This window comes from Myotis brandtii, unplaced genomic scaffold (assembly GCF_000412655.1).
Source record: "Myotis brandtii unplaced genomic scaffold, ASM41265v1 scaffold103, whole genome shotgun sequence".
In the NCBI taxonomy this organism is placed as follows: Eukaryota; Metazoa; Chordata; class Mammalia; order Chiroptera; family Vespertilionidae; genus Myotis; species Myotis brandtii.
This window is the reverse complement of record NW_005353460.1, coordinates 6,657,838-6,680,042: the sequence shown is the minus strand read 5'-3', so window position 1 is coordinate 6,680,042 and position 22,205 is coordinate 6,657,838. Positions and strand designations below refer to the sequence as shown.

The 22,205-nt window shown below is 39.7% G+C and overlaps 1 protein-coding gene across 1 annotated transcript in view; it reads right to left on the bottom strand.

The window, feature by feature from the left end:
• The window catches only part of PSD3 (pleckstrin and Sec7 domain containing 3), a 418,120-nt gene that overhangs the window by 32,935 nt on the left and 362,980 nt on the right, over positions 1 to 22,205 (bottom strand). Inside the window, exon 12 of the mRNA XM_014536830.1 lies at positions 13,760 to 13,830. Coding sequence (XP_014392316.1) covers positions 13,760 to 13,830 — 71 coding nt within the window. The remainder of the gene's footprint in view (positions 1 to 13,759; positions 13,831 to 22,205) is intronic.

The following is a 22,205-nucleotide window of genomic DNA, read 5'->3' as shown; positions in this document are numbered from 1 at the left end:
ACTAGTGTACTGCTGGTGGGAATGCAGACTGGTGCAGCCACTGTGGAAAATAGTATGGAGTTCTCTCAAAAATTAAAAATGGAACTGCCATTTGACCCAGTGATCCCACTTCTAGGAATATATCCTAAGAATCCTGAAATACTAAGCAGAAAGAATATATGCACCCCTATGTTCATAGCAGTGCTATTTACAATAGCTAAGATCTGGAAACAGCCTGAGTGCCCATCAGTAGATGAGTGGATAAAAAAGCTGTGGTACATTTACAACATGGAATACTATGCAGCTATACAAAAGAAGGATCTCTTACCCTTTGAGACAGCATGGAGGGACCTGGAGCGTATTATACTAAGCAAAATAAGCCAGTCAGAGAAAGACAAGTATCACATGAAATCACTCATATGTGGAATCTAGTGAACAAAATAAAATGATGAACAGAATAGATCCAGAGATATATAAGCATGGAACAGACTGAAGAATCTCAGAGAGAAGGTGTGGGTGGGTGGGTAGGTGGGAGAGATTAACTGGGAACTTATATGTGTATATACATAATCCATGGACACAGGCATTAGTTGTGGTGAAGGCCTGGGGGTGGGGTGGTGCAGGAGGGAGGGGGAAGTAAGGGGGGGGGGGGGTGGAATGGGGACATCTGTAATACTTTCAACAATAAAGATGTTTAAAAAAATAAAATAGAAAATAGAAAAAATAGACAGTGAATTCCAATAGCAATATAAAGACTGCTTAAATTTATAACTTCAAGATGGCAACAACAAGTCTATTTTATTAGGCCTCAGAGATATAAAACTGCTGTTAACAATATAAGTTTTCTAGAGAGATATGATGAATAAAGGAGCATAAAAAGAAATCTTTAAATATAATATAGTTACATGTATCTGTTCTTCTATAATGACCTTTAATGCATAAAACTATAGTCTACTTATGTCTTGGGGTCTTATCTTTTCTAAATGAGATGTTTATTAGGGACTTAGCATTCCAAAGACTCACAAATCTCTTCCCAGGGGAACTGTTTTAGTGTAGGAGTACCTACTAGAGGTAGCATGACTTTGAAACCCCCTCCAGCCTTATGATGATGCTGTAACAGAAACCTGAAGAGCTGGCCACCCACTCAACTTAACCACTTGGTTCCAGACGGGAATCTGAGGGGGATAAATGACCAGGGCCAGAATTATCTTCATAGAATTGACATGATACTTCCATTTCCATACATACTGATCTCTAATACACCTGATATTTGAGTTTGCACAGAGATCAGCCTAGAAATTTGTATGCACCATTTTAGATGTTCTGGGTCCATGATTTTGGCTTTTATCTTCATTCTTTATATTAGTTTCTTTTGATTAATTTTTCTTGTTTGAATTTAGGATTATTACTTAGTTCTTTTTCATATTCTTTAAGAAAATTTAAGGCTACTTTTTTTTTCTCTGGCTACAGGATACAAAGTTGAGAATGAAGAGTATGTTTTTATTATTCCCTAGATAGTTTATAGTTTTATTTTTTGATCTTAGTCATGCCTAGAATGTGTTTCTCAAATTTAAAGTATCTAAATTTTTAGTTATTTATCATTATATATTTCTAATTTTATTGGCTTGTGACCAGAGAACGTGGTCTGTAAAATCTATTTTATTTCCTCAAAATTTGTTAAGGTTAATTTATTAAGGTTTTCCAACTACATCTTTGACTTTGTTAATGTTCCACAAACATACAAAATAAGTTTATTTCTTGAGGGATGAGTGTATATTTATATTCAAGTTTATTGATTCAATTCCTCCATTACATTATTTTTTCTACCACTTCATCCTCTTGAGACAAGTATATTAATTTCTTTTTTCCACTATGTCATATTTTAAGTTCCTCTTGCATTTCCAACAACTTTGTCCTACATTTAAAAAAAACACGTTTGCATTGACTTGTTTTTAGAGAGAGAAAGGGAGAGGGAGAGAAAAACATCCATGAGAGAGAAACATCAATCAGGTGCCTCCTGCACGCCCCTACTGGGGATCAAGTCTCTAACCTAGGCATGTGCTCTGATCGGGAACCAAACCAGTGACCTCTTGGTACATTGGATGCTGCTCAACCAAGCAAGCCACAGTGGCCAGGGCTTGTCCTACGTTTTAGTTGCTATGTTGTTTGTGTATTTAGGTTTATGACTGTTATCTTCCTTATAACTATGTGATACTTACTATTTTAAAATGTTCTTTATCGGGTTTAGTGCTTAGTTACATAAGATGGAAAGTTATAAGCTCCTCTCATCAAAATGCTCTATTTCTCTACTGCTTGTTTACATCAACAAGAAAAAACTTTTAAAATGGTTTAAATTCCCTCCTGCTAATGGTTTCAATTCTTTCCCATTAATCCTAAATTTTCCTGAAATAGTTTAGTATGTTTTATTCTGCAATCATATTAAAATTATCTTGTTTTATGCATTTTCTACAAGAAGAAATCTTATTTTGCACTTATATTACACATTCCCTGACTCTCTCTTTATTCTTTTAGATTTGTGTCCACTTTTATTGCTCACCTACTTTCTATCTTTTCTCCATTCTGAGGTCTTTCCTCATCCCTCTGCTATTTTATCTCCTTTCAAGTATTTTTCTCAGGTGGGTGATATATATTCTAGTTCATATTTTCAAATATCTTTCATCTTCTTTGCCATGTATTAGAAGAAGTATTAGAATTCTTGGTTGCATTCCTTTTCCACTCACTGGTCTATAGTTGCTACTTTACTGTCTTCTACTTTCCAGTTTTACAAAAGTCTAAAGCCAGTCTGGTTCTTATTTCCTTTTCTTATGTTTGGTGTTAGGGATCTCATAGGGGCTTCTTTTTATCCTTGGAATTCAGAAATTTTTGCTAGACTATGCCTTAATATTCTCATCCATCCAGTCTGGAACTAAAAAATTTCCACTCTAACTCTCCCTTATATAATAATCACTTAGGCTGCTAACTGCTGCTAGGAATAACCCATTTGTGCAGACATGTGCCAACACAGATTTATGGTCTCCTGCTAGAGTTGTACCCAGTGCGATTCTTTTACCAGTCCACAATAATCTCTCTGTTCCATTCTACCAAATGCTCACCATTCTTTTCAACAGCCCTCACTTACCACAACTGTGGTTAAGAACATGGGTAAAACATGGAGTAAGAACCAGCCAGGCTCACAGGCTAGCTCTGATTTAATACTGAATTTCTCTGTGTCCTTAGACAGGTTAAACTCATTAAGCCTTGCTTTCTTTAAGTGGTAATGACATCTTCCTCAGAGTTGAAGGATGAAATTAAATGACATACTGTTGCTTCTTAAATTCAATGTTTCACAATGTATAGTAAGCTCTCAAATGCTAGTTGGTATAATTTCTAATAATTTCTTATTAGCATACAGGTTGACCTTGTATTTTATAAGGTCAATGTTGTAAATATCAAACTTTTACTTACATAACCTATAAACACCTGTGTTTTGTGACCACCTTTATCTTTTATCCTCCTAATGTAGCAAAATTCTGATCAAGGCTAATCCTGAGATCAACCTCCTCATTGGTTATTATATTTCCTCCATATTTTTAATTGTTCTCTACCTACTGGCTTCTTCCCTATAGCCTATAAATACACTCAAGTTCTCTCTTACCTTTGTAAGTTAATAGTCCCTCCTGAACACTGCTTTCTCCTCTAGCTGTCACCTCTCTCTTTGCCTTTATACATGATGAGTTAGTAGTCCACATTAGTTGTTTTCATACATTAATTTCTAGTTTACTCTTTGACCCCCTGAGACCTGGAGTCCATGTCTACACTTCACTGAAACTTCTTTGGCAAAGGTCAGCAGTGACCTCCTAATTGCAAAACTCCATAGATTTTTTTTCAGTTCTCATCTTATAGCGCCCAAGGGAGTCAACAATATTCTTGAAATTCTTCCTTGGCTTCTTGTTACAATACCGTCCTGGACTGTCTCCTACCGCTTTGACTATGACTTTGCTATCTCCTCTTTAGCCTGTCCTTCAGATGTTAGTTCTGCCACTGGCCTTCATCCCTTCTCATTCTATTAGTTCCCCTTGGGATGATTACAGCTACTGTTATTTAAACTCCCACATAGAGCACGATGTCTAACAAACTGCTATAGATGATTAAGAAACACAAGAACAACGGATAGCTATTGCTACTGGATGCCTTAACCCTCGCACTTGGAGCATATTCTTTCTGCTGCTATTTTCATTTAAAACCAAGCTGATATTTTCCGACTTCTCCAAAAGTGCAAAGAATGTAACACTTATTAAAGCACTAAGTAAAAGCTGACTAACTTGTCAAGTTGGAAGAATTGTACCACTGCTTTTGATTTCAAGGTGGTTTCCTAAATTCTGAGATACACTGCCTGCTTACCTTACAGCAGAAGGAAAATATTACACAGGACGGAAAAGGAAGGCAAGATCTATTTAATTAGGAGGAAACCAAAGTCAAAGAATTTTACGTTTAACAAGTTTCTGCTTTTTTAGTTGATAGTAATATCTTATTTTAAAGACCAACAAAATACATTGGAATTCTGAATTCCCTCATGAAAATGAAACTCCAAATCCATAAAAAAATGAGCAAAACCCAGGGTAGATTGGAAACATTAGGGTTGGCAATTGTATAAAAAGAAATGATTTCATTTTACAGAGTTCATTCTTACATCTTTATTTTTCACTGCTTAAAGTAGAAGACAGTGTTTAAATGATAAAACTGGGAAGGAAGAAATAGGGATAAATTACTGCAATCAAACCATTTCAAACCCAAGACTCTTGGCTGTGCAAACTAAATGTGAAACACAGAGCAAGATAAATTCAATCAAGAAATTTTCAATAAGAAAATGCTCCATGACATCTAATTACCATCCATTCTCTGAAACATATAAAAGGTGATAAAAGCACGCTTCTCTCCCCTGTGTACAACTCCGATCAGCATCTTTTTATCTGGTATGATTCATCAGAGCATCCCACCAACCTAACAAGCACCACAAATGTGAGTTCACAATGCTATTTATTTTAAATTCATTTAAAGTATGAAATAAAAAGCTTTCCCCCTAAAAAGCTTGTTAATTGAACCTCTTGTGAAACTGAATCATAACACACCAACACAAAAAAACCATCTACAGCGGCACAAACAATTGGCCTCAGTCTGAAACATGTACTCTCAGGTGACTATAAAGTCCGATTTGGAAAGTGACCAAATCTCAAAAGAAATTCATCAACATCAACTAAGAACATGCTATAATTCCAATTTTCAAAGTATTACTTACTTCGTGTCTTGTTAAATAGATAAAATTTCGATACCTAATTCAAAGAATGTAAAAGAAAGTTAAAGTGGTCTTGATTTGCACTGAGAGAACATAGAGAGGGGAACTCAGAACACATTCTTGCTTGAAGCTGAGGCTACTTATAAAAATGCCAGCAATTACAGTAAACTGGATCCTAAACTGTCTATTAATTCCTGATTCTTAAAAAGGTATTAAAAGTATTTTCATCATTTGATATTTTTAAAACACATTTTAAAGTATTTCTGGTTAGATATCTTTCTAAAACTCATTCAGCTTCATTTTTCTTGCACTGGGGAACGCAGAAAGTACTATATTTCCACAAATCTGAAAATAAGGAGTCAAGCAGATCAAATAAAGGCATGTTTTGCCAGTCAATTAATCATATATTTGCAAATCATCTATTTACAGAATTTTAAACCTGAAAGGAGCCTAAAGGATCATTTCATCTAATTTTCTCATATTAGGAAAGCAATTTTAGAGTCAGAAAATTATGTCTTATATTACTGTACTAAGGAAAATTAAGAGAGGATAACTAAGTTAAAATCAAAGGATTCAAAATACGTATATTATTTGTTCAGTTAACACGTATATGGTGCCACCTCCCATGCTGCAATGATGTGGAGGCATCAGGAGGGCTTCTGCATCATGACCTTCCTGGTTCACACAGAGGGCGCCTCGCAGACACAGCAGCACTCCAAGGACTTGACCTGCTTTCTCAATAAGGCCCCGACTTCAGTGAGGACATTTTCTAGGATAAATCCGGTGAGTGAACCAGAAAGTTATGATTTATCTTTTTAATGATTACACATCAAAAGAGTTTGGGCTGATAACTGGAAGAAGTTGGAGCTGATAACTCTCAGCAGCCCTTCAGGAAGATGACAGGATTCCTGACTCACTATCTGAAGACAGTTAAGTCTTAAAGTTTTAAGCATAAATCAAACCTCAGCATCCTTCCATACTTTGTCCATACTTCTGATGCAGAGGTCAGACTTTATGGTGAAAGGCTACCCCCTGCCGACCTCTGGGCTGGAGGGTCCTCTAACATTCTGTGAAAGGCTGCAGGTGTCACTGTCTGTCACCATGTGGAGGTGTCTGTCCACCAGCCAGCCTACCACCACTCTGTTCAGAGCCCTGTGAGACCAAATGAAGGTCTAATGCCAGGGGTCCTCAAACTACGGCCCGCATGCAAATACAAATATTGTATCTGTTCCCGTTTTGTTTTTTTACTTCAAAATAAGATATGTGCAGTGTGCATAGGAATTTGTTCATAGTTTTTTTTTAAACTATAGTCCGGCCCTCCAACGGTCTGAGGGACAGTGAACTGGCCCCGTTTAAAAAGTTTGAGGACCCTGGTAATCCATGTTTTCCTCTGCAACTTTCCCACGGCAGCTGTGGGCGTGAGATTTACTGAAAGGGAGGGAGGAAGCCAGGGATGGAGAGCAAAGCCCTCAGAGGGAACTGAGCAGCAAACAGGAAAGGAGGCTTGATTTCTGGACCCATCTCACACCCGGAGAAGCCACAAAACACTGCATCACCCCATGTGGGGACAGAGCAGTTCTTTAGAGGAATAAGCCAGTTTGTGTCTGCTAGAGATCAGAACTGGAATTGTGGTTTTAGACAGAAACCTGCAGAGTAGAGCTCATATATGTCTTAAACCCCAGAGACTAGGTGTGTCTAAGATGCAATGTCTTCCTTATAAATTTATAGTTTTTATAAATATGATTATGTCTGAATCTCTTTTACATATGGTCACACATTCTGCTGGACTGGGCCACTCACCTATTTTATTACTAATGACAATTTGGCCATGATCATTATTCTCCCGAGAGAACATGGCTTCAAAGCCTAGTTAACTGTCTTTCAAGCATTTTCCATTGCTGCAGAGAATGAGAGGGTCCACATGGCTTTTTAAAGGTGAAAGGGCACGGAGCCGACAGTTTCGCAAGAGGAAGTAACCATGCCCTGAGCAGGCAGGAAAGCCTTTTCTGTCCGGGCCTGGGCCAGTGATCAGCCGGCGCCTTGCACTACGGGTATTTGGCACATCAGCCCCTGAATGGCTGCCATCCTCCCAGTCTGGGGGTCTTGAATCTCCAGTATCTTCATTCTGCCAGTCCAGTTCACACTCTGGATGTCACCTATACCTCAAACGCAGCAAAAACCAAACCAAACCAAACCAAACCCCTCTCTCAATCAGACTCAAAAAGGAAACCATATAGGCAGTTGGAACAAATCTCTCTTCCAAGTAACCCAAGAAATGAAGAGAAGATTTTGCATGAAAGACACAGTCCTCAGAATATAGTGACAATAAACTAAATTTTTAGAGAACAAACTGATTTTTTACTGACAAAAGACATGATTACTCTCAACCATTACATCGATCACCTGACAATTTATTTTAAGCTAACATAGCTCAGTTTTGTCATAACCAGACCTGTAACGAGAATACTATCATAAAGTTTATAATAAAATGGTTTCCAGAAAACGCCAGAGACTGACACAAAGCTCACACCAGACACCCACAGAACTTCTCAAGCTAAGTGACAGCAAAGACTCAGCCAAGCATTTGGACAACAGATGACTCACTCTCTGTTGACAAGCAGATATGGAGTGAATATCCAGTGTCAACGACAATGGGTCATCAGGACCAACAGGAATTTAATCACTTTATTATCAATTCATAGCAATTTCAAAATTGTAAAGCACATATGAACTGTATTACATTAAAATGATACTATTAGGCTTCTCTGCCACAAACACTTAATCTATACATATAAAAGCCTAAGCGACCGTTCAACCATTTGGCCAGTAGCTCTCAGGCGCATTGATCACCAAGGGGCAGATGCTCAACGCACAGGCATAGAAACATGAAACATGATGAATCTCAGAGACAAGGGGGGAGTGGGGAAGGCGGGAAGAGATTAACCAAAGATCTTACATGCATACTAGAGGCCTGGTGCACATGTACCGGGGGGTCCCTCGGCCTGGCCTGTGCCCTCTCACAATCCGGGACCCCCTCGGGGGATGTTGGACTGCTGGTTTCAGCCCGATACCTGTAGGCCAGGATAAGGGACCCTACCGGTGCACAAATCCGTGCACCGGGCCTCTAGTATTCCTATAAAAATAGTTATCAATGGGGTATAAATTTCTTAGTCATGAGCCTGGGCTCAGGGAACTGCAGGTATTAGAACCAAGTAGGGCTAAGAGTGCATTTTTACTTAGCTGGAAGACAGACAAAACCACTCTATCATAAATGCCCTATTGTGCTCTACTGAAGAAAATTCTAGAAACTGAAATCAGTTATTTACCCAACTTTATTCAACTCCCCATATGTATTTTCCAATTCTCACCAATACATTTGGTTTAAATCATGTCATTAACCATTCATCACATAAGGCTGGCCTTCTCATCTACACTCCAAACCCAAGCTAGTTTCGGGTTGATGCCATGTTATTTCCTACATTGCTCCCAAATGTGACCTTTTGTGCATGGTTCTGATATTACTTCTGTGATACTCTGTAGATTTACTGCTTGCTTGAAAGTCAAGGTAAATGTGACTAAGTAACATAGCAAGGGGGCCAGAAAGAGAATGAGGCGGTGATGAGGAAGAGTGCGTGTAACCTGCAGAAGCAACACAAGAGCTTGGATAATATCAGAAACTGTCCAGGGGAAAGGAGGAAACACATCTGTGTCCTTCCAGATATGTTTCCACACACTTTACTTCACTTTAGAGAGAAATCAATAACAGGAAAGAAAAGAGGTTCAGCCGAAATGAGATAGACCCTGGGGATCTGTCATTTGCAAAAGTCACATAATGGGGGACAGCAGAAAGGAGGGAGCGGAGGGAAGATCCGAGTGGAGACTAGCCAAGCCTTTTGAAAGCAGTTGTCTGTGTTCTCTGTCTATGTCTTTAACTCACACCCACCTGACTGCCATGCCCAGCATTCACTGCAGCTGCTTCACAATAATATCCTTGTTGCTGAAAGCAAGAGGCACTTTCCGATTATCTTACTCAAATTTTACAACTTGTAACGTTCTATCATCTCTTCATATCTGTGTGTCTGTCTGCCCTTCTGTCTTTCCCCCCTCTCTCTTTTCATCCTGGCTCTGGGCTCCTTCACTGTCTGTTCCTCTCCTGCCACTGGCTCTCTCGCCCATATTCTTCTCACTCCACAAACTGAGTGACATCATCTACTCCATGGCTGAAATTACTAACGACTTTTATGGCAGATTCTCCAGATCCATATTCCTAGGCTCCCTCCTCAGCTTCAGATCTGATATTAACAGCTGCTTGTTGGACAGATCCATTTATTATTCCACAGACACCTTGAATTCAACACTGCAAACCCAACTCTCCACTTAGACCGTGTTCTCTCTTCCCACTACCCCTGCCATAGTTCCAGCTGATCTGGTCTCACCCCCCATTAAAGACTTGTTGGTAGCTCCACAATGCTCCAAGATAAAACCTCAACTTTTAAACACGGCCTTCTGGGCTCCTCATAATCTGCCCAGGACGCCCTTCACACCACTGAACTGGCAGCTCCCTGAATGTCCTATGATGCCACCCGTCCAGGCACCTACACAGATTCCTCCCTGCCTGGATCCTCTGTACCTTTTCAGTGTAGGTTTAGATATCATTTTCTTCATGGATTCTTCCATGATCTTCCCTGCTTTTCTGAGGCTGTTACGTGTCCTTCCAGATGTGTTTCCACAGTACACTGCCCTCTTTGTAGCACACATCAAACTGCACTGAAATGTCTTTTATCTGTTGAACTCTTCAGCTCCTTTAGGGACTATATCTTGCTCACAATCCAATCTCCAGGGTGTACATTTTGAAGAACTGGCAGAGTCCTAATCTAACACGCACATTCATTATTGATTTGTTTCCTGTAATGGCCCTCCATCAGAACAGCAATTTGTTAGTCATGAAAAGGTGGGAATGGTGGTGGAACTTAAGTGTTCTAGCGAGACCTTTAAGAACAAATGCTAGGTCCTATTATCTCTGTATCTCCACACCTGGTATAGGCCCTACCCACAGTGTATGCTGACTAACGTCTTTGCCAAACTGAATTAAGCCAGTCTTGGGCTAGAGCAGTGGTTCTCAACCTTCTGGCCCTTTAAATACAGTTCCTCATGTTGTGACCCAACCATAACATTATTTTCGTTGCTCCTTCATAACTGTAATGTTGCTACTGTTATGACTCGTAATGTAAATATCTGATATGCAGGATGGTCTTAGGCAACCCCTGTGAAAGGGTCGTTCGACCGCCAAAGGAGTCGCGACCCACAGGTTGAGACCCGCTGGGCTAGAGGAACAATGGGCCCTTTCTCATTCCCCCTTGTGGGGAAGCAGGAGACTTGGTTGGAAAGTTCATAAGGAGGAAATTCTGAGGAAAGGAAAGTGTGCGGAAGGCTGCCTGCCCTGTTTATTGGAATTCTGACTTAGGGAGACTTAGGGGAGTGTGGAAGGTGAGGCCCCTAATTATTCCTTGACCTTTCCAAACAAGTCTGTGTACAAGCAGAGCCCCGGGTGTTTACTGGAATCCTTATGCTTAATCTTTTGGGTGTCCTTGCTTAAAGGACATTACAAACACATGTGCCTCCCAATATTACTTACCCTGCTGATTGTATCTAAAAGATAAACTTTATCTCAAACTGCTGCTACAATAAAAGCCTAACGAGGCAGGCAATCGAGGCTGCCTGGTTCCTTTAGCCAGGCAGTCCCTTAGCCCTCTCTTCCACAGCAACGTTGTTGTGTTGGAGCAATCCATTCATCCGTCACTCAGAGTCTGCTGGTCAGCCCCGGCAACCCCTGACTCAAATAAGAGAGAACTGGCTAAAGGGGGGAAGGAGAGAAAGGTGCCCACTTTTTTCTCAGCCATACCTGAATCCCAGGAATGTTATACTGGCATCGAGAGCACAGAGGGAAGGGCAGTGTGCACTCCTAGGGCACACGCCTTATCCAGCAGGTTCTGTGGGAGGGGCTGCCTGGCCTGGGAGTATGATGCTGCCTGAATCCTTTGAGTACTTGGGTGTCTGTGGAAGCAGCACACAATTCACAGGCAACGAGTCTGAAATTCCTCCGGGACGTAACACTGCTCCTTTTGTAAAGTGGACAGATTATGACACTGTGACACCACCTCTTTCGTCTTCATGATATCTAGTTATTTGAAACATAATTTTCATGTTTCTACCACTTGCTATTCCCCATTCATCCTATAATCCAAATGTAAAAAGCTGTCTTGCCATTCTTTGAACTGCCATATCTCTAAGTCTGCCTCTCTGGCTAAGTGCTTTGGATCACCGCCTGGCAAACGCCTGCTCAGCTCAAGATGTATTCATCTCTCAGGGAGGCGTTCTCTGACCTGTGCAAGCTTGATTAGGGAGCCCTATTCAGTAAGACTTTTTCATTCCTCCATTAATTTATCTCATTGTGTGATGAATGTTCAATTTACCCATTTCTCCACTTGTTTTGTGAGCTCTACAGGCAGAGATCGGGTCTTAGTAATCTCTGGAAGTCCAGTATTTAGCATAACAGAGTACTTGACATGTGATGAACTCTGAACGGTTATATGAGGATATAAACTCCAAACTGTACAAACTCCACATCACCTTGCAACACAGCATACATTGCATCCTACAGAGCTTACTTTTTGTGCAGCAGCTGCCATCGTGTGCTGATGGCAGACTCAGCAAGGTTAGGGAGTAGCCAGCAATGCAACATCAGGAGCCTTTGTAGGACACAGCCTGAAGCAATCCTGAGCCTCCTACACACTCTACAGCTCAGAGGTAGCTCAAAGGAGAAGTCTAAGAGCCTACAGCTACTGTGTCTGGTGAGTAGCTCAAGATCGCAAAGATCCCTTTGCAGCAGACAGCACCCTGTGACCTTCACCAGTGCTTGGCATTTCCAGATGTATACATCTTCATTGCCTTTTTGCTTTTTTGCTTTTTACATTTTACAAACCAGGAAGAAACTAATTAAAAAATCAGAGTAGATATATCCATACAACTGCTGTGATGCTGTGATCAGGCTCTCACTGACTGATGAGCTCGTCTCTAAGATCTGTGGGAAGTTTCTGGGAACACATATTGATTGATTACTATGATGAGATTTCAAGCACTTGTCCAGCGGTTCTCAATCTGTGGGTCGAGACCCCTTTGGAGGTCGAACGACCCTTTCACAGGGGTCGCCTAAGACGATTGGAAAACACATATATAATTACATATTGTTTTTGTGATTAATCACTATGCTTTAATTATGTTCAATTTGTAACAATGAAATTGGGGGTCACCACAACATGAGGAACTGTATTAAAGGGTCGCGGCATTAGGAAGGTGACTTGTCACATTTTTTTTTTTCAACTCTCCTTTTCCTTTTCTCTTAACAGGCTTTAACAACAACAACAATGGAGGAGACTGGGTCCCAAACATGACTACCCTTTTCAGACTCGTTCTCAACCTAAGTGGATCCTTTGTAGCAATGCTTGCATTCTTAAGAGATTCAAAGGAAATAACAAGATGATAGGCCATAGCTCTACTTTGCACTCGCCTACACCAATGCATCATTTCCTTTGTGTCCTATGTTTCACTGTATAAGAAGAATTTCACCCAACTTTCCCCAGGACCACATCTGCCACACTCCAGAGGAACCACAACTATGGAGATACAATCTGATTTTGGAGCTCTAATCCAAACTGATGTAGAAGCTTCAAGGTTTACAAAGTCTATTTCCTCTTGTCCTTAGTTAGTTCTTTCTCTTCTATATCTGCATGAGTCCAACTCAACTCAATTCACTTCCTGAGAGAGCGGACAATGAGACAGGAAAACTTGGTGACCTGGAAACAGCATCTCTCTTTGCAACTCTTTTGTCAAATGTTGAATGCAAGAGTATTTGTCTCTCTTCCCAGGCTCAGCCTGGGATGGAGTGGGTGGAAATCCTGTGGCGAGGTATTCAATGAAATGGTTTTGCCAAGGGCAGCCATGTCCCTTATAGAGATTTTAGAGAAAATGAAAAAATAAGCCAAAAGAATAGGATTAAGCTGGGGAAACAGCTGTGATATGTGAAATTTAATTACAAAGGGTTGTTCCCTAGAGAAGCAAAACTAGTTGAAAGGACTAATGTGGACCCAACATGTACACACATGCTGCTCTGGAGGAGGCCAAAGGAGTTGACTTATACATTAGCAGCTGTGTTGAATCCATAGGGAAATAAAGACAATACACGATAACTGACCACCTAAAAGCATGGGTATCTCCTAATATTAACAATCATCTGCATATTTCCCATTGTGTTGTCCCTCAAAAGTGAAGTGTATAATCTCCAAAATAATTATTTCACTAGATACAAAACAAAAACTTAAAAAGAAACTTAGACATCAATTAAACCGTCTTTTGGGTGTTTGTACAAAGTGAATATCTTTTGGGTAACTTGTCCATTATTTCAGTTTTGATAAATAAATTAATTTTTACCTTTTGCAAGTAAAGAATTGTTCCCTTGAGTACAGCATAAAAGGTTTTCCATCCCCGCTTTCCTCTTGGAGCTAGAAAGGAAAAAAATGGAAAATTTTATTTGACAGAAATTAGTATTTTGGAAAGAGAACCTAAATGATCAACATGTTTCTGGTTTATTAGCTACCAGAACAAATAATGAGAAGTAAAAAAGTCTCGGTTTTACATGTAACAGGCAGTATTCTAAAAATGTTTTCCATGAATGATCTCATAGAGTCATCACAATAATCTGGACAGGCAGGTACTAGTCCTCTTGTTTTTAGCAAAACTGAAGCACAGAGAAGTAATCTCTCATGGCCACATAACTAGGAAGAGGAAGCAGGAATCTGAACCCAGAGGGCATGGCTCTCCAGTCTGCACGCTAGCAGAGAGGACTTAAAGACTGGGACAGCAAAAGAGGCACACTGGAAATACATATTAGTCCAAGTGAATGTTCAACAGGCTCATGTGCCACAGCCTTATGGCTTTGCTGAAGTTTCTAGGGATCATAAGAAAAAAGTCTCAGGATATAAAAGGACTCCTCTTGGCATTTTTCCCACACACCCACCAACCAGATTATAACTTTAATTATTATTAGTCCTACACCAACCTGCGATACTTCTGCTGCAGGGTTTGCTGCTCTGTAACATAATTTCTTGAATAAGTTTCTCTTTCAGGAGACTGTGAATGACCTGAGAGCAGGTATCCTTCATCTTTACAATTCACAGAACCTCGCATCCTCATAACATTTCTCCAAATGAATTTTTCTTTCAGAGACCCCTTCTATTCCTTTTCTTTCTATTTTCCTGGTCTACAAAGTCTGCAGAATTTCTCTATTGAGCTATATAAATTTTTTCAGATTGTCCCAAAGCAAAAGCACAGATTAACAATAAGTTCATTTATTCTTAATTTTAATTTGGATAGACATGACATTTTTCTAAACATGCCTATCCAAATAGGTAGGGAGGGCTATTTATCTTTATTCCTTTATCAACTATTTGGCTGTCTTTAGACGGTCTTTAACTTGGGCACCATATTAAATTAGGAGGTACATTATTCTTAAGATTTAAATCCTTTAAATCTCCTTTGACTGAAGACTCAAGAATTCTTAGGTCTGGAAAGTGGGTGAATATCCACCTATGAACACGGTGCTCTTGCCAACACCATGCTGAGCTATCCACCTGGAGCAAAGGGACTCAAAACATCCGCTCTGCAGGTTTCCAGGGGAAATTAAAAAAATTTGTCCCATCTGCTTTCCCTATGTAAGGGTTGAAAGTGTGTATTCAAAAATAATCATAAAATTACCATAACCTCCTTTATAAAGAAAAACCTGACTACCATAAATAGAATCATGTATGACAAATACTGGCTATTTTCAATGATGTCAAATGCTGACACAGCTGATGTGAAGACAGTGCATGCACAAGTGACCTCGGGAGGCGGGTGTTGCTGCAGAGCGGGACCACCGCGTGGCGGAGGCGCCTGACTCGAAAGCAGACCAGCTGGGACCTGGGCCTTGCCTTAAACTTACCCTCTCAGCCACCAACCCCTAACTGGGGAACTCTGGCCAGTCCCTCAAACTCTCGGGACTTCAGCTGCTTGGACAATCCACATAACTTAAGGCAAAGCACTGGGACTAATGCCGGGAAGGAATTTAGAAATACACACACCATTTTTGTTTCCTGTAAGAGAAATGTAGGACCTATATTTTAAAGGCTTTCTCCAAAGCCCTAAAACTAGTATAGTGGCATCTTGAGATTCCTTCAGTTCTAAGATCTATAAATCTATTTTTCTACTTTTCAAGTAGAAATTTCCTCTCTATGAATCCATGCACATGTTCACAAAAATCTGTAACAGCTTTGTCATCCCCACACTAAAACTACTAGAAACAGATCCCAAAGATCTCTCCAACTGAAATGTGATCTTAAGACACCCAGGGGTGACCAATGCTAATGCAATGACCTTTAGCCCTGCATTGCATTCCATCTCCCATAGAAATGTCAAACTTAATCTTGTTTTTGGTTAATATTAATTTAGTTGTTTAAACTTAAAGGAAGCAACCAATCCTCCTAACAAGATAACTTAGAAGTGCTCAACAGGATATAGCCAGTGTGCTATAAAAGCACTGCTCTACATGATTTTACATGTATTAACCCATTGAATCCACACCATAATTCTAAAAATAAGGCACTATTATTACCTCCATTTTATAGATGAGATGGTGTGGGCATAAATGAGTGGAATTCAGGGAAGAAAGGGACCAGTAAGCATTAGAGCAGGCTGGGAAAGGTTCAACTGCCCTGATTTTAAAGCCACACATGCAGACACACAGGTACACACACACACACTGCCTCTATGGCCTTTGCTCCTTGGTGAGGTTCCTCGTGTGAAACACATGGGCTCGACACCAATGAATGAGGGGCATTGTTGCTCACAACGGTGACTGAAGAATGATAAAACTGATTGCATAGCACATATTAAGTATATACAACTGGGGAAAGAGTTGTAACTGTAGTTACATAATGAACATAATGAGGGAGATTATTGATTAGAATCCCATTGTATCCTATTCAAAAGCTTTATTTATAAGGAGGTAGGAAGTTGGTAGGCAGATGTACTTTAACAAATCTGGTTGTCTATTGTGAAAAGGTGTTAATGAGCTTAATCAAAAAATCCCATTTTATAGACCATGCTTTCATGGTCATTATATGAATACTCAAAGTCCAAAGATAATCGATTGCTTTATTTCTTCTTAAGAATACCAGAATCTTGAAATACTTTAATTTTAATCATCTGCCTCCAACCTTAGATGATGGCATCTATTACTTTTTTTTTTTACATTACTAAAATGGACATCATTATTTTTCTATAGACAGCCACTGTCTGTTTAGATTTACTCTCATGCTTACTATTACCTTTATTCATTACTGCTTTCTGTACCTCAGATGGATTTTTGGAGGCCATTTTCAAGTATTTCTTGAAAGCTATACTGAGACCTTTTTTTAGTGAGAATCTTTTGGTAGTATATATTTTTATATTTTTGTTTATATAAAAATGTTTTTATTTCATTAAAAATTCTAGGTGGACAACTACTTTTTCTTATGAAGGTATTATTTTGCTATCTTTTGGCTCTCATCATTGTTGGGATATCAATCTTGAGTCTAAATGTAATGTCTAAGTATAGGTTTCTTTTAATTTATCCCACTCGGTCTTCTTTAGGCTTCCCGTGTATCATTTCCCAACACTCTAGTCCTTACATCTTTGAATATTGTCTCTCCTCCATTGTGTCCATCATAACCTCAGACACTCTAACTTCTCACTCATTCCATGCTCTTTCATACTCTCTATCTTTTTGTCCCTTTGTACTAAAAGCTGAAATTATATCTCCAGTACTCCTCCTTGGGCCCCTAGGTACAGAGATGCCTTGAGGGCTTTAGCAGCCCCAGAGTTAGCTTACTTCCCTAGATTTAAAAATATTTTATTACTTTCAGATGTTTTATAATGGAAGAGTTTCAGAATGTGTAGGCCATCATATTGCCAAGAATAGATTCTCCAGTTCTTTTTTCTTCTTCTTTTTAAAAATAAAACATTTATTCACAAATTTTGTAATCTAGTGAGAATTCATTTGGAGTAGGAGAGAGGAGAAATTAGAACAAGGAACAGCAGTAAAGGGGTTATTACAATTTCCCAGATGAGAGGAAGAGGCCAAAATATGGATAGAGATGCACAATCAGTTAGGAAAAAGAAATGGAAAGTAAGGGGAAGGCAGCAATGTTACCTGAGCACCTGTACAGTGGTACTCTGGCACTGGGCTAGCTTCATAAATGTACATTCTATTTGAGCCAAACAATTCTTTCAGTTGGAGATTATTGCCTCTATTTCACATTAATGTCTCCATTATTAATGACATTTGCAGTTCTAAGAGGCAGAGTAAGCTGCTGAGGAGGCTACCTATCTAAGGATTTCAAAGCTACTGTACAGGGCAATTCAGATGAGGAAACATGTTCTAAGGACACATTAAGAAGGGAAAACTTTCCAGGTGGCAATCCTTTGCAATGGTGGATGCAGGATGCAGGGAAAGGAGAAAACGAGACAGGAGGGGAATGCAGGTCGGTACATTCTCTAATCTCTCGGAACTCCAGGGCCTTCAAAGGTCAACCTGCTCAAAGGTGCGGATTTCAGACTGAGGCACACTCCCTGTGTCTGCCCTCACAGATCTTACCGCCCAGCATTTCTGCAGCGTAACAGCAGCAGCGAACAGTTACTGAGCGCACACTGTTTAAGCACTGCTCCAAAAGCTGAAGCCCACACCGCCCTGAGGGAGCCACTATTCCAACCATGCTATAGATGTGGAATCCAAGACCTCGCCTAACCTGCAACACTTGGTTCCCCACAGCACTGACCACTTTCATTTGGCAGGTGTTGGGACCCAGGGCAGGCTGCCCCCAAATATCCCACAATGGCTCATTGATTACTTTTGATTTTAAATTACTTGATAAACAGCCAGTGCAAGAAGGGCATGTCGACCCTTTCCTGTCTCGGTGAATGCAGGAAACAAACCTCCCCTGTGCAGGGTGTCCTTGCTCCAGCAGGGCTGGGCGAGACACCCTTATCACCAGAGCTACGAAATCCAGGCCAAAAAGCATACACAAACCCTTGTCGCTCCTTTATTAATTTACTACACAAGAACTGTGTAGAGTCCTCACTAATGAGCACCCACACCTAAGTATCTTTGTCCTGTCATTTCTTGACAAATTTACTGTTCTTTGTTGGAAAAGTATAAAAAGCTGGCTGGTACATCATTTCTGAGGGCATCATTTATGATCTGCAGTGCACATGTATTAAATTGATTTTTCTCTTGCTAATCTGGTCTTGTGTCAATTAATTAGTCCAGCCATAAGAACGCAAGAAGGGTAGAGCGGGAATTTTCCCCTCCCCAAAATAGGGAAACACCAATTAAACCAGACTCAGGCTACAATGTCTTCGTTACCTCTGAGATGTAAGGGTAAAATAAAAATTATTTAAGAGCTAATTCGGCATGGAACCTGACCTATCAGAGAAAACACAGCCCAATCAGGATTGAAGGGATACCCATGGCAAACAGTCTGTACAAATGAACCAGTACCCATTCCCTGACTATTAGCCCTGGGGGCGGGCTGTTTTTTACCCACCGAAGGTAAAAATAAGAAATAAAATAAGTAAGCAGGCTTCTGTGATTGTTATTCTATGTTACACACACACACACACACACACACACACACACACACACAATTTACATTTTTGCACAAGAAAAAATTGGCAGTTTTTCCAAAGATGGATGATATAGGAAATATTAAATCTTCCACATTACAAACCAGTTCTTATTAATTTTTTCATCTAATTTTTATTATACATTTGAAGACATCTTTTTGAAAATATAAAGTAGAATGAACAATATTTTGGCTTCAATTATTATCACCAAACTATGTAAAATAGTTAAATGCATAACTGGGAAAGAAAACACAGGTTTGTCAGCCTTCTTTTATAAAGAGAAAGGTATAAAATATTCCTGAGTAATAATATCTTCCAGAAATAAAAATTTTTAAAAATCCACCAAAAGGTATAAACTTCAAGCAAAAGTTTATATTTGCATGCTGTACTCTCCCAACGCTAATTTCTTCTGAACTGAACTGTGAACAGATTGTGTTTAAGATCTTACTGTTCCAATTTTTATTTTATTCAAAGGGCAGATAATTTTTTCCTACATGAAAATCTCATCCTGTTTTTGACCACTTCTCACTATGGGTTCCTTAATCATCTACTTTTCCCTTTTCTTCAAGTGTAGTATCAGAAAGACTTAATATGCATAGAAAGACAGTATGTACATTGCTTATTTTTCTTTTAATATACCAACCTTTCCTGTCTGTTGGCTTGAAAAACAGTCTTCCCCTGACAAAAATACCATTTGCTCCCTAAAGAGTAGAGAAGGTCAGTAAGCCATATCCACACTAATGAGAAAGAATTCTTGGGTCATGCATGGCCTGCCTAGCAAAGCAGGCCCTCAGAGGCCAGACAGAAAGGGAAATGAAAGATGTGATAGTTCTATGCAAAATACCTTCGACTTCTTCCTATTAATAGGGAGAGACATTTGAGATATAATGCAATACCAAGGAGGGCATTCCAAAATAAATCCAACACCTTGCTATACTGGAAACAAAGATGTGCTCAGCAAAGCTTTCTATGGTAGTACAATTGGGATACATATAGATTAGACTTGTCAAAGGCACAAGATATTTTTATTTTTTACTAGAGGCCCAGTGCACAGATTCGTGCACCAATGGGGTCTCTCGGCCTGGCCTGCAGAGATCAGGCTGAAACAGGCTCTCTGACTTCCCCTGAGGGGTCCTGGATTGCACCCGGTTCTCAGGTGACGCACCCCAGAATCGGGCTCCCTCCTCTCTGGTTCCGGGTGCGTCACTCAAGAACCGCAGCTGTCAAGTCACCGCAGCACAGAAGCTCCTGCATTGAGCGTCTGCCCCCTGGTGATCATTGCATGTCATAGCTACCGGTCGGATGGTTGCTTAGGCTTTTATAGATATGCATTACTTTACTTAATATTCAAAACAGCTTTATGACCAGCTATACTTTTAACCCCATATTAATGATTAGTAAACTAAGATACCTATAGGGCTTGAGGTCAGGGAGTAAAAGAACTGAGATTCAAATCTAGGACTGTCCATGTACTGCACGTTCACACCCCATGGATAATGCTCCATGAGAACCCCTAGATTGCTTGGTGAGTGTAGAATCATGAATATGGAACATGATGAACTAAATGATAAGTAGTGTCGATGTAGAAAATTTAGTCAGTTATTTCATCCCATGTATAATGAATGGTCGGTCTTGAAGGAATAGTATTAAACACAACACATCAAATGTTACAAAGTTAAATGCCTATACAGGCCAGGTAGATAATGCTTAACATAGAAATGATACTGAAATAAACTACCAGCCATTCCTGGAGACTGGAGAGCGCACCCCTCTATCTAAGGAGCAATGTCCCTCAGTCTCACTGAATGACCACACTGGAAAATAAACCTAACCATCTGATTTTTCAGGAGAGGTTAAAAAAAAGAAAGGATCTTTATGGAAAATATTTTATTTTTTTAAATGCTGGTAACTAATTAAAATACTTGTTAAAAGACACTGTAAACCAAATAAGACCTGCCAGCAATGACGTGCCAAAGACATTTTTAAAGTTGCTCTACTTCCCTAGTGACAGTATCCAAAATTTGGGCAAAATTCTTTTTTTTTTTTTGAATTTATTTTTATTTTTTTAAAATATATTTTTATTGCTTTCAGAGAGGAAGAGAGAGGGAGAGAGAGAAACATCAATGATGAGAGAGAATCATTGACTGGCTGCCTCCTGCATGCCCCCTACTGTGGATTGAGCCTGCAACCTGGGCATGTGCCCTTGACTGGAATCGAACCTGGGACCCTTTGGTCCGCAGGCCGACGCTCTATCCATTGAGCCAAATCAGCTAGGGCTGGGCAAAATTCTTAAAGTATCTCTCTTACAGGATGAAGAGATATGCTACGTTGGTAGGAAGCAAGCTCTTAAGTCTACATTACTGAGGCAGCAGAAGGTACAACTCGGGCAGGGGGAGTTTGCCTTCTGTGGCTGGTTTGCAAAGGAGTTAGATAAATTAAAAGATGATAGCCCTACAAATCATTAAGTGAAGTTAAGGGTAATCCTTGCATATTTATCCCTAACTTTCTTTCATGAAATATCCTCAGGAACCACCATAAAGCACTATTAAATCTTAATAGAGTAACTCACACACTTTCAGATTACTGCTTGAAGTAATGAGTCCAAGCTGTGCACAACAGAAGTTACTGCGGGAGATGAGTCACACCACATTAAACAACTGATAGTACTATCCCAGGTTTATAACAGAGTGGTAGAAATAAACTAGGACTATTACTCTCTTATTTTAATAAATAGCACCTCTGAAAATTAAGGCAATTGACACATTTTTGAAAAATCAGTTAATCCTTATAACATTTCTCTTTAAGATTGGGTGCTATTACATGTAGTCAACCCTACTTTATAAGAGGGAAAACTGGGGGAGCCTTAAAGGAGTCAGAAGTATCACCTATACCTATTACTTTTCCCAGAAAAAGATTTCCTTCTTTTATGTGATAGGAATACATTTATATTGTTGATAGAGAACAGAACATGAAACAAAAGAGATTGGAAAATATCCTACCCCAGATGGCCCCTGGAGGGGTGATATTCACTCTGGATGTGGTTCTATTTCTTTAAGAAGTGAAGACTTTTACCCTAAATTAACCTTTCTATAATGGCACAGCATACCCTGGGCAGGCAGCCAGGAGCTTGGATTTTATTCGCACCCTGATCTCCATCCACTATTTCTCTGATTTTGGA